At 38.6% G+C, this 14,471-nt stretch overlaps 1 protein-coding gene across 1 annotated transcript in view; it reads left to right on the forward strand.

Annotated features, from left to right (window-relative positions):
• LOC139459873 (collagen alpha-1(V) chain-like) overlaps nt 1-14,471 on the forward strand; it is a 97,012-nt gene that overhangs the window by 29,993 nt on the left and 52,548 nt on the right. The window contains exons 2-7 of the mRNA XM_071241584.1: nt 7,093-7,290; nt 7,744-7,954; nt 8,761-8,923; nt 10,980-11,162; nt 12,457-12,516; nt 13,464-13,526. Of these exons, the coding sequence (XP_071097685.1) occupies nt 7,093-7,290; nt 7,744-7,954; nt 8,761-8,923; nt 10,980-11,162; nt 12,457-12,516; nt 13,464-13,526 (878 nt within the window). The remainder of the gene's footprint in view (nt 1-7,092; nt 7,291-7,743; nt 7,955-8,760; nt 8,924-10,979; nt 11,163-12,456; nt 12,517-13,463; nt 13,527-14,471) is intronic.

The following is a 14,471-nucleotide window of genomic DNA, read 5'->3' on the forward strand; positions in this document are numbered from 1 at the left end:
ACTTCCATCATCAATTGGGAGATATTTTCCTTGTATATCCCACTTCCATCATCAAATCGGATATATATTCCTTGTATATCCCATTTCTATCATAAACAAATACGCAACAAATATTTTCTGTGGATAAGATTTTTTTTTTTTTCTCCTGCCAATGGGAAAGAGTGACCAAGTCATCACAGTCACAACAATTATCTGTACAGAGTTGTGTCCCTTTGTGGTATGCCAGAATCCTATGACCATGAGTTCGAATCACAGATCCGCTCTGATTATGTTTCTTTTAGTCAGGTTTGTAGATTTCACTCGCTTCATCTAAGACCTGTGTCTTTCTTCCCTCATCAAGGTGACAGTCCATGTTATAACTGAAATACTGTCCAAAGTGGCATTAAACCCAACTCACTCACTCACTCACTCTCCTGCCACGAAGGCATGACATGTACAACTAAACTTTTGATAGGGACAATCAGATACGTCATTCTATTCAAACATACACTTAACATATGAGAGTCAGTGTTGTGTATCATGGAAAGATACAAAATATCTCCTGGAAAATGGAATTGTATATGTAAACAGAAGGCACGTCCCGGGCCGCATAGTAGGGTACTGAGGCTTATTTTGCTCAAATTTAATATGAACGTGCTCAGCCCCACGTTGGGCGCCAATGTAGCGGCCATAAAATTTCTGAGTCCCGTGATGGGATTCGAACCACGGACCTTCTGACCGAGGTCGGACTCCTTGTCCACATGACCAAAGAGGTTAACCCCGACAGAAAGCTGACAAGGTAAGGCTGTCATCTGTAGGAGACTCCACACCCTGCTACATATACATCATTAATAGCATTGCTCCTAGGCTGTACTGAAAGATAAGTCCATGGATGTGTAGTTATTCTATGCTCCACAGGGCGGTCGGGTAGCCTAGTGGTTAAAGCGTTCGCTTGTCACGCCGAAGACCCGGGTTCGATTCCCGACATGGGTACAATGTGTGAAGCCCATTTCTGGTGTCCCCCACCGTGATATTGCTGGAATATTGCTAAAAGCGGCGTAAAACCATACTCACTCACTCACTCACTCTATGCTCCACATAGGCAAGTCTAGACAGTACAGACTCCAGTCTCGAATGGGAACAACTGGTTCTTATTATTTACATAATCTAGAAATTATGATTTGAACTACTAATGATAGCCTTAGAGACTTGTGAAATCTAACATCATTAGGTTCAAATCCCGTCACAGATATCATGGGGCATTGACCAGTGACCTATTTCAGCTGGATGTGTATGTAATACTGTATTCGACGTAATATTACAAATATTACTCAAAATAAGAAGTAGGGAGCTCTTATTTAAATATTATTTTGGTGAAAAAACCATAGTTAAAAGATAAATTTCTTGGTTTATGCTCACAGCCTGAGTGTTTATAGATATATTTTTCAAGAATTTATTTGCCCATAATTAAGGGTGTATATAACACACAAGTGCGTATAATACGTGAATAAATAAGTCTTGTGTACATTGATCAATCGGAAGGGGTGCTAATTGGGTTTGTTCACTAGCCAATATATTAGCAAATATCGCCGTGGGCGCTTATTAGAGCGGGGCGCTTATTACGTTGAATATGGTATGTCAAATGTCATCCCACAGCCACGAGCCTTGATCCCCCCCAGGTGGGGTGTCTGGTTATTTGTGTGTTCCCCTCTGTTGTATGTTTACACTGTTTGGAGGTTCATCAACATTGTTTGTGTATTCCACACGCATGGGACTGATCAGATGCTGATCGATTCCATTCAAACACCACAAACGTGCAATGTACCGTTTTCTACTTCCCCCTGAATTCTTGGTTGAAATATTCATGTTCTGTTCATCGTGTTTTGAGTTCATAATCCCATGACACCTAGTGGTCCAATCATTAAAGACTTTATGAAATACTTAAGATTTTAAGAGTTGGACATATACATTGTATTTAAGATAAGAGTGAGTGAGTGAGTGAGAGTGAGTGAGTGTGTAGAGTTTTATGCTGCTCTTTGCAATATTCCAGAAATATCACACCAGGGTACACAAAATGGAGTCCATACATTGGAACCATGTGGAATAATTGAACCCGGTCCTCTGTCACGATGAGGCCACAGTTCAGGAGTATATTACATACCGATGGTTTGATACTGAACCAGGCTTTTTGGCAGGTATTGGTCTTTTGAAGTTTGTGTAGGATATAAGTCTATTCAGTGTTACCAACCTGTTATTTCTTAATGTTGTGGGGTATATCATCTTATATTCCACAGCAAGATTGGTTGGTTTGTTGTTTAATGCTCCACTCAGCATTATTCCAGCTATATGACGGCGGTCTGTAAATAATCGAGTCTGGACCAGACAATCCCGTGATTAATATCATGAGCATCGATCCATGCAATTGGGATTGATGACATGCATCAACCAAGTCAGTGAGCCTGACCACCCAATCCCTTTAGTTGCCTCTTACGAATTTGTTAACAGCTGCCTAAATGACTTTCCGAAGAATAGGCACACTCACTTTAAGAAAATGTTGTTCTTACCTGTATGATGTGAACAGTATTACATCCCCAAATTCTGAATAGTACATTTATATACAAATTAATAGATAATTGACAAGCAGGTTAAGTCCGTAAAAATGTTTCCTCTTTGAACAATATTCAACTTTTACATGTTGCAAATCAATCCTACACTTAAGAGGCATGGATGACATCTTCTAAGATGTGACAAGTTGTTAATCAGGGTTGTGTCCCTTGGGTATGCCTGGATCTGATCACTGTGGGTTCACACCCATATTTAACCTGATTAAGATCTTTGGTTTGCTGGCACCATACTCATGTTCATTGGTTTCATTTGAGTGGTAAACATCTGACACCTGCATCACTTCAGGCTTTCCTCCCACTTTGAGATGACACGCCATGATATAACTGCAATACTGTTAGAAGCATTGTACAACAGAATTCATTCAAATTTGTAATTCATTGTGATATTTTGTAACTGATTACATTGTAATACTCACCTGTGTTTATGGAAGGTCTTATCAGGTAGCTTGAACAAATGTACCTTGCACATTCAACACATTCGCATTGCCCTGATAGTTTGGAGTGTTGCTGATCTTGTCCCAACTTGCCATGTGTTTTGTCTCACCTGCCCCTCACACAGGGGAACCCAGTGTTTGGAATGGAAGCATGCTCCTTCACCAAATAGCCAGAGCTCCCCACAGGACATCTGTCTTGCTGCACTGTTAGGAATCTTGGGGGTTAAAAAAGGAATTCCAAGGTTAATTTGATGTTATTTCTAAATATTTTGATATATTTCTTTTATGTTTTGTAGTTTTGCTGTTTCAAAGATTAACACTTGCACTCAGTCTTACTCTTACACTTTAATACACTTACATTTAGACTAAGTCTTAATTGGCTCTTACACTTACGCTAAGCATTACTCTTACACTAACATTAGGTTTTATGTTTTACTCTTACACTAAGTCTTACTCTTACACTAAGTCTTACTCTTACACTAAGTGTTACTCTAATGCTTACCCTAAGTCTTACTCTTACACTACATCTTACACATAGACTAAGTCTAAGTCCTACACTTACACTAAGTGTTACTCTAACTCTTACACTAAGTGTTACTCTTACACTTAGTGTTACACTTACACTTACACTTAGTGTTACTCTTACACTAACACTAAGTGTTACACTTACACTAAGTGTTACACTTACACTTAGTGTTACTCTTACTCTTACACTAAGTGTTACACTTACACTTACACTAAGTGTTACTCTTACTCTTACACTAAGTGTTACACTTACACTTACACCAAGTGTTACTCTTACACTAACACTAAGTGTTACTCTTACTCTTACACCAAGTGTTACTCTTACACTAACACTAAGTGTTACACTTACACTAACACTAAGTGTTACTCTTACTCTTACACCAAGTGTTACTTTTACACTTACACTAAGTGTTACTCTTACACTTACACTATGTGTTACTCTTACACTTACAATAAGTGTTACTCTTACACTTAGTGTTACTCTTACTCTTACACTTAGTGTTACTCTTACACTTACACTAAGTGTTACTCTTACACTTACACTAAGTGTTACACTTACACTTACACTAAGTGTTACTCTTTCTCTTACACTTAGTGTTACACTTACACTAACACTAAGTGTTACTCTTACTCTTACACCAAGTGTTACTCTTACACTAACACTAAGTGTTACTCTTACTCTTACACCAAGTGTTACTCTTACACTAACACTAAGTGTTACACTTACACTAACACTAAGTGTTACTCTTACTCTTACACCAAGTGTTACTTTTACACTTACACTAAGTGTTACACTTACACTTACACCAAGTGTTACTCTTACACTTACACTAAGTGTTACACTTACACTAAGTGTTACTCTTACTCTTACACCAAGTGTTACTCTTACACTAACACTAAGTGTTACTCTTACTCTTACACCAAGTGTTACTCTTACACTAACACTAAGTGTTACACTTACACTAACACTAAGTGTTACTCTTACTCTTACACCAAGTGTTACTTTTACACTTACACTAAGTGTTACACTTACACTTACACCAAGTGTTACTCTTACACTTACACTAAGTGTTACACTTACACTAAGTGTTACTCTTACACTTACACGAAGTGTTACACTTACACTTACACTAAGTGTTACTCTTACACTTACAAGAAGTGTTACACTTACACTTACACTAAGTGTTACTCTTACACTTACACTTACACTAAGTGTTACTCTTACACTTACACGAAGTGTTACTCTTACACTTACACGAAGTGTTACTCTTACACTTACACTAAGTGTTACTCTTACTCTTACACTAAGTGTTACACTTACACTTACAATAAGTGTTACTCTTACACTTACACGAAGTGTTACTCTTACACTTACACCAAGTGTTACTCTTACACTTACACTAAGTGTTACTCTTACACTTACACGAAGTGTTACTCTTACACTAAGTGTTACTCTTACACTAAGTGTTACTCTTACACTTACACGAAGTGTTACTCTTACACTAAGTGTTACTCTTACACTTACACGAAGTGTTACTCTTACACTTACACCAAGTGTTACTCTTACACTTACACCAAGTGTTACTCTTACACTTACAATAAGTGTTACTCTTACACTTACACGAAGTGTTACTCTTACACTTACACCAAGTGTTACTCTTACACTTACACTAAGTGTTACTCTTACACTTACACTAAGTGTTACTCTTACACTAACTCGTCACGATATGGCTGAAATATTGCCGATGTGACGTAAAGCATAAACTCACTCACTCACTCACTTACACTAACACTAAGTGTTACTCTTACACTAAGTGTTACTCTTACTCTTACACTAAGTGTTACTCTTACACTTACACGAAGTGTTACTCTTATTCTTACACTAAGTGTTACTCTTACACTTACTTTGAATTTACACTTATCCAAATTGACACCTTTACACATACACTGTAAATAGAAACACAAAACACTTTCCATAATCATACGAAATTTCTGTAAAAGCAGAGCCCATTAGATGATTCCGACCATATCATAAGCATGTGTTTACGAATCACTTTCAAATGGTGATGATACTTACACATACGAGGTGTAAGCAAAAAGATGAGCGTATCCTGCCTCACTGGTGGCACCCATCACAAACACATGCAAAGGCAAATCAAGTGTTCACCTGAAAACCATATGAACACATTGCATCCGACATCATTTTTGGCCCTTATGCATCAAATTTAGAAATGATGTCCACAATTCTACCATAAAATGTTTGAAAGTAAACCTTTGGCCTTGATGCTGTAACAACTTTTGAGCAAGAGTTGTATGATACTCTTTGAAATCTTCATGGTGAGATTGTACCTAAGAAGTTGTGAAACGTAGAAACCAAAGGCCGGAGCTCCTGTAGCACATGTAACTCATAGCCTTATCTCAACAGCTATAACTTAACACATCATGTCCAATAGGGACCACAATGTGTGCGAGGGGAACCACAGGCTCAGTCCATCTGGCTCCACTAGACATCTGTAGTGCACACATCCTCCTCTGCAGTAAACCATCTCCACCCATTTGTTCCTGTACCTTAATCGCCACTAAGCCTTGCCTTGAAAGTCATGTCTCTGTCATCGTCAAAGTCTCTCTTATCACCAACTTAGCCCAAAATGTCTCCAGCACATGAGCTTGAATTCAACATTACTCTTGTAAATATGAATCTGGCATACTGTATTCGACGTAATAAGCGCCCACGGCGATATTTGCTAATATATTGGCAAGTGAACAATCTCAATTAGCACCCTTTCCGATTGATCAGTGTACACAAGACTTATTTATTCATGTATAATACGCACTCGTGTATTATATGCACCCTTAATTATGGGCAATTAAATCGTGGAAAATATATATGTCGTATATAAATATTTCAGGCTGTGAGCATAAACCATAAAATTTACGAACTTTTTTCACCAAAATAATATTCCAATAACAGCCCCCTATTTCTAATTTTGAGAGCACCCTGGGTGCTTATTACGTCGAATAGTGTATATCTAATTTCAAAATGGCTGCCTTGATTGAGTGAGTCCTTGATACACTTTATTGAATCAAAAGTCTGTTATTAATAATCATAGAGTACAGGAGAAGACACTGGGTGTCGCCTTGTCATGAGTGAAAATGTTCTGCAGGCAACACCCATGAAGGTGAAGGTCACAGCAGGGTCTTCACATGATGATGGAATCATATTCATTGTATACAAATATTGTCCAAAAGTTTCTCATAATATTTTTGAAGAATCATATTGATGCCACGTTTTTATTCATCATTAGTAGCTCCCACGTCCAGGTGACTGCAGTAGAAACTCCCCGAACCTATGCCTATTCAAAGTCTCTCCCGGATTTCAACTGGATTGAGTCCTAGTACTTGCTTAAAGGAGAAAACTACAAATACAACAATAGGATGATGTCACTGGGCGTTTAGAAATCGTCTGTAACCTGTGAACCAACCTGTAGTAGTTGAAATTCTTGTTTACAAACATCTTTTCTCTCTTTCAGGTGGCGTTGATCTTTTAGATAGTGTGGACATAAATCGGTTTACATGGGCCGAAGATGAATTTGATGAAATTACAGTAGAGAATGTAACAGGAATTTGTTGGGATCGACCTCAGAAAGGCGGAACAATTGAAGATGACTGGGGATGGCGAATTGGACCAGACTCACAGCTCAACACGCAGATACAAAAAGTCTTCCCATGTAAGTGTTTTTCAATAGTTCTTGAGGAAATATGTGTCCTTTTATATAACTGCACATAACTGCTCGTTATATTGGACTGCATTGTTTTTAAGTATTGTAGCATTTCACAGTTGAGGTCGTGTGTTCGAGGATTTAAGGATATTTATTTTTGAAAATGGAAATAAAAACGAAAGGTGCGCCGGACTTTATGATGATGCGGCGGTGCCTGAGAACCAAGAATATTTTTTTTTAGCCTTAGTTTTTAGTTTCGGCCATTACATAATTTTTAACATAGCAACTTTGTACTTTTGTAATTTATTTACAAAAATCTTTTCTTTGAATCTTTTCACTATATCAATTTGAAGACAATTATTTTATCCAGATTTGTTTTTAATTAAGTTATAATTAATTCAGTCCCCTATTGAATTCATGCAAATTACTATCTGCTCATCTGTGTTTGTTCCTGATTTTTAGATGGATTTCCAGCTGACTTTTCCATCATTGCAACATTCAGAGCTGATGAAGGCGTTCAGGGCAAGCTATTTACTATATACAGTGACAAGGAGGCCCAGGAACTCATGTCACTGTCGGTCGGAGATGAGGTCAAATTTACGTTTACTGACAAAAAGGGCAAGCCAGGACCCGATGCATCACCCATTTTAAATATGACGCTAAATGATGGATTGTAAGTGGTTTTTGTTCTATGTTTTATAAACTTGCCAGCTTTTAATTTTAAGTGTAGGCTTTTTGATAATTTCATGGATATTTTTTGCTCATTGGTAATGACCATCCCAATTACAGAAGTCTTATTTGGTTTTGGTCACCCAAGATTGCTATGTGAAAAGTATGAAGTAGAATCGGTCCCAGTTGTAACTATGCTTGTTGTGAAAGTCGACTGAAATGGCCTGGATGGCGGGTCTGTGATGATTCACTTTAAAACTCATTCATATAGTAAAAGATAACAGAGTTCGTACAGGCTTGAAAAAGCCTTGAATTTTGAGGTCCCTCTTGAAAAGCCTTGATTTTTAGTGTCAACCTTGAAAAGCCTTGAAAATCTCCAAAATAGCTTGAAAAGCCTTGAACTTGTACATTATGACATATACCTTTTAATCAAAGTATTAAATCACACAAAAATATATGAACCAAAGATGTTTAAGTGAGATGTATCACAGTGAAAGATTTGTGTGCCAAAGACCGTGAAAAATTCATGGCTGTTGGGTGAAGAATAATCCTTGTAAAAATTTGTGTGATGGTCATACTACTACTAATATATAGTTTCCTGGATTTGATAAAATATTGGCACACTAAGGCTAATAACTCAACTAAAAATGCCTTGACAATGACAGTTGGCCTTGAAAAGCCTTGAAAAGGCCTTGAAATTTAGTGTTCCATTTCTGTTTGAACCTTGGATGATGAAAGCCCATTGGTCAAGTGGCTCCTGTGATATATCATCGTATCACACGTGTGACAGACTGGTTGTTTGTATTCCAGTTGGCAGCGAGTATCAATCAGTGTGAAAGGAGATGCTCTGACAGTGCTTCACAACTGTGTACAACTAGATACCATTCCACTCAAGAGAACCCTACCTGCAGAATTTGCATCCAATGGAGTCATATTTGTTGGACATCAGCTATTTGAAGAAGAAATATTTACAGTAAGTTAACAAACTGCACTTGTGAAGGTCTGGGTTAGAATTGGTCTTCAACTGCCCAAACTTCATTATATGAATTAATTTACTTATGGGCCCTGTCTCACGAAGTGAATAGGGGGTGGTCGGGTAGCCTAGTGGTTAAAGCGTTTGCTCGAAAAGGTGAATTGGACCTTTAAGTTCCTCGTAGAGTACAGCCCGGTGAGGTTCCCAGGACCTCGTGCTTGTGGAAAAACAGAGTGTTATGTGTATAGGGTGGTGGGACTGCTACATGGCTGATTGCGTGTCATTGTACCCCAACTACTTGGGACACTGAGCCTGCTTTCAGTCTCTGGTAGGGACAGCAGGGTAGCCCGGTGTTTAAAACGTTTGTTCGTAACGTCAAAGCCATGGATTCAATTTCTCACACCGAAGACCTGGGTTCGATTCCCGACATGGGTACAATGTGTGAAGCCCATTTCTGGTGTCCCACACGATGATATTACTGAAATATTGCTTAAAGTGGCGTAAAACACTACTCACTCACTCACAAAGTGAATTTCATTATGGCCATCATGACATCATTTAGCATCGACTAAAGTTAGTTGTCACTCTGTGGTCACTTTGTGGAAAAGTGCCTTAATACGATAAGGATAGACACCACCAAGGGCTGACTTATTTAGTTTCTTGTGTGTATTTTTATGGTCAGAATGGCAAAAGACAAAACAGAGACAAAAAACAAACCAAACAAAAACCTCCAAGAATAAAAGTTACAACAAAATTACAAACTTAACTGGGTTCAAAATATAGACAGTGTCAAAATTTATAATTGTCCCTCTCATCTTTACAAGAAAAACATGAATTGAGTCCACATTTATTGAACAGGGATCACAATCTTCGTTTAATTTTAGCTTCGCTCTGATTATGTTTCTTTGGGTTTGTCAGCACCATACCCATGTTACCCACATCAGGCTGACTTGCCATTATATAACTGGTAAACTCTTCCATTCGGGGTTGAGCTCTCATGGGAAGTAACTGTCAAATGGAATTCTTCAGATATTTTTACATGTTTGGCAAAGATCCCTCAGTGGATGAGAGCAGGGTGTTATAGGAGCTGACTAAGATGGGGATTGAGGTCAGGCTCTGTGACATGGGTGATATGTGTCATCGTGCCCTGATGGCATGTCATCATGCCCTGATTATGTGTCATTGACGGCCTGATGACATGTCATAATGCCCTGATTACGTGTCATTGAGAGCCTGATGGCATGTCATAATGCCCTGATTACGTGTCATTGAGTGCTTGATGGCATGTCATCATGCCCCGATTATGTGTCATTGAGGGCCTGTTGGCATGTCATAATGCCCTGATTACGTGTCATTGAGAGCCAGATGACATGTCACCATGCCCTGATTACATGTCACTGAGGGCCTGATGGCATGTCATAATGCCCTGATTACGTGTCATTGAGAGCCTTATGACATGTCATCACGCCCTGGTTACATGTCATTGAGAGACGGATGGCATGTCATCATGCCCTGATTATGTTTCATTGAGAGCCTGATGACATGTCATCATGCCCTGATTATGTGTCATTGAGAGACTGATGGCATGTCATCATGCTCCGATTACGTGTCATTGAGGGCCTGTTGGCATGTCATCATGCCCCGATTACGTGTCATAGAGAGACTGATGACATGTCACCATGCCCTGATTACGTGTCATAGAGAGACTGATGGCATGTCATAATGCCCTGATTATGTGTCAATGAGAGCCTGATGGCATGTCATCATGCCCAGACTACAAGTCACTCTGGTTCTCAATGCTTGTCTAGGGGAATATGAGGCATTATGGGCCTCCTCTACCTATGGTTGTCATAAACACCAACTGGTGAGTACAAGTTGGTTACGAAGCAATCTGGATAGATTTGTGTCATCATGCCCTGTTTGCACTGTCAACTGTCAACCATTGGTTTGATTGGCTCTAATGATTATTTACCGACTGCCATGATGATATATCTGGAATATTGCTGACTACTGTGTATTAAAACATTCACTCACTCACTCACTTTGTGTGTTCCAGGGAGACCTCCAGGACCTGATCTTTGTGCCTGGAGCAGAGGCTGCGTACGACCACTGCACATATTACACCCCTGAGTGTGATAGACCCTTCAAGTCGAAGAAGAAGAAGGGCAAGAAGGCATCCTCAAACGCCAAAAATTCAACTGCCGTGAAACCCGACCAGAGCTCTATTGTAACAGGACAGGTAACCTGAAGGAAATGATGAACATGATAGGGATAATTCCCTTGTGTTCCTGTCTCCCAGTGTTATGTCACTTATTCCATTGGGCCAAAAATAGACCAAGTCTTAAGCATACTGGTTTTCAATGTAGAGCTAGATTATCTGTAGATTTAACCATGCTTTATTAAATTTGTAATAAGACATGTACTGTCAACATAATTATTTAAAGATTCCTACCCACAATGACTGAGAAAACAGTACTGTTTGATAAGTATTAGCTTCTGAGGTGATGTGGATATCAAATCGTCTGTTTCAATCAGAGGTGGTAATTAAGATTTGATACCTCTGATTGACCAATCGTGTATTATCCAAATTTATGGTAGAATTATTTTTAACAAAATAATGTTGTGTCATAGATACCTTTTACTTTGTGTCTAAATGTCGTAGTGATTCAATGACCTACAGTATGTTAACATATTTTTTACCCTTTGGGAAATTACTGAAAATAATATTATTCACTTCACAATTTGTTTTCTATTCTGCCAAATTCAATAACTATAAGGAAAACCTTACCGTTCAGTTGTTTTTAACAAGGCCAGAGTTACCTTGATTGATTGCTGAACAAATGTAAGTCACATTTAAAAAATGTATAAGGAAATAATTCTGTTTGTAACTTTTTATGTTTAGGGTTTACAGATTGATGTTTTGACTATGTTTGTTCATCTGTAAAATTTTATAAGATGGCATTTTCCTAAAATCTTAACCCAGTCTGTAACTTCAGCCACTAGTCCGTAGCCCAAGTCTTGTAAACTTCAGTCTAGTAAGCTAAGAAATATTAATTCATACAATTACACAAATATCGACTAAAAGCAATTCTGAGAGCCAAATTTGGGCTTCTAGCCTTCAAAGTTTTTGGCACAAACTGTAAACTCAAGAAGAAAATACTGTTAAAGGCACAATGCACATATACATGTTTAATAGTGTTATTCCCTATGAAATATATGATTCATTCAAAATTGCTGCAAATTAAGTACAGTAAGCTACAGGTTTATAACGAACTGACGGATATAACGAACTTACTTTTTTGGTCCAGACTATTTGCTGTAGTAATGCTGTATATATGCTTATAATGAACTACGGTTATAACAAACTAAAATTAGTAGTCCCTTTGAGTTCATTATAACCGTACTTTACTGTATATCAATACATATCGTTTTGTGAAGAAAGTATCGTTATGTGTATCTTATCGGGAGATAGTCGTATCGAGACATCTCTAATAACCACTTTGTACTTATTCAGTTTTTCTTTTTTACCTCAGCTACCTGGACTGAGAGTGGATTTTGGATCAGCTGATCTCGAGGAGGTCGCCTACAGATTTGTAAGTCTATACAACTACAAAGTTGATGATTGCCTTTTGTTTTCATAACCCTTCCACCCATAGTTGCCCATTTCTGGTGTCCCCCACTGGGATGTCACTGGAAGTTAGCTACAGCAGTGTAAAGTACAACTAACTGAAAAGGTGAACTGGACCTTTAAGTTCCTCGTAGAGTACAGCCCGGTGAGGTTCCTAGTACCTCGTGCTAGTTGAAAAACTGAGTGTTATGTGTATAGGGTGGTGGGACTGCTACATGGCTGATTGTGTGTCATTGTACCCCGACTACTTGGGACACTGAGCCTGCTTTCAGTCTCTGGTAGGGACAGCAGAGTAGCCTGGTGTTTAAAACGTTTGTTCGTAACGTCAAAACCATGGATTCAATTTCTCACACCGAAGACCTGGGTTCGATTCCCGACATGGGTACAATGTGTGAAGCCCATTTCCTGTGTCCCCCGTCATGATATTACTGAAATATTGCTAAAAGTGACGTAAAACAAAACTAACACACTCATTCATTAAATTTGAAAATGGAGTTGATTTTGAAGACATTAATTTTAAGGCCCATGATGGCACAAGAAAATATTGATATGCATTTCTTTTAATTCATTACAACGTTTGTCATAAGCTTTTAAATATACATTCACAAGGTCGTGTGGGACATCATTACATTATGTTGTATTTGTGTGGGTCACTGATGTATGGGGGCGGTCGGGTAGCCTAGTGGTTAAAGCGTTCGCTCGTCACGCCGAACCCGGGTAGCCTAGTGGTTAAAGCGTTCGCTCGTCACGCCGAAGACCCGGGTTCGATTCCCGACATGGGCACAATGTGTGAAGCCCATTTCTGGTGTCCCCCGCCTTGATATTGCTGGAATAGTGCTTAAAGCGGCGTAAAACCATACTCACACACACACACACACACACACACACTGATGTATGTGTTCATCATACCAGGGACCCCCTGGACCTCGAGGACAACGAGGACCCGATGGTGCCCCAGGTGTCACTGGAGACCCCGTAAGTACATTTACATGCAGCCCATAAGGACTCGATAAAAGTTTAATCAGAGCTTATTGTAAACTTAGAATTTCTTTGCACAATTTTAATGTAAATGTATGTCATAGGTCCAAAGACGGTGATATTGTGAACTCTATTTGTACAAACTGTTCATCTTAAGAAGTAGAGGATGAATACCATGTCTTACTTATATGTGAAACGTATTCCCATTTAAGTTATATATTTCTCCCCATGTTGCAAGGTATTTTTAAAGACTGTCAGTTAATGATAAACCTGCTAAACTCTGAAAATCCTGATATGATCCGTGCTGTTTCTGTATTTTTAAAACATGTCTTTGTAATGAGAAATTTGTAACTTGATTTAAAATCTAATCATGTACATCACGTGACAAGTGTTAATATCCAATCTGCATTGTACTATGGGCCTTGATGCCTAAATTACTGAATAAACTGTCTGTCTAAAAGGGTCTTGATATCTGTCTGTATAGAAGAATAGTGGGTTAAAGCTTGGTGCCCCATCAAAAAGTTTGAGGTGCCCCTTTAAAAGATTGTGTTGTCACTTTAAAAGTATTGAGGTGTCCATCTAAAAGGCTTTAGGTGTCCATTTAAAAGGCTTGAGGTGCCTCTTTAAAGGTTTGTGGTATTCCCTTTAAACATATTGAGGTGTCCATTTGAAAGGCTTGAGGTGTCCCTTGAAATGTTTTAAAGTGTCCCTTTAAAGTATTATGATATCACTTATAAAGTATTGAGGTGACCCATCTAAAGACTTGAGGTGTCCCTTTAAAGGTTTGTGGTATTACTTTAAAAGTATCGAGATGTCCATCTAAAAGGCTTGAGGTGTCACTGTAAATGTTTTGAGTTGTCCATTTAAAAGGACCCAGATGTCACTTCAAGAGATGTTAGGTGCCCCTTTAAAAGGCCTAACCTTTAACTGTAAGAGGACTGA

This window comes from Haliotis cracherodii, unplaced genomic scaffold, assembly GCF_022045235.1.
Source record: "Haliotis cracherodii isolate W230 unplaced genomic scaffold, xgHalCrac1.p SCAF_13, whole genome shotgun sequence".
Lineage (NCBI taxonomy): Eukaryota > Metazoa > Mollusca > Gastropoda > Lepetellida > Haliotidae > Haliotis > Haliotis cracherodii.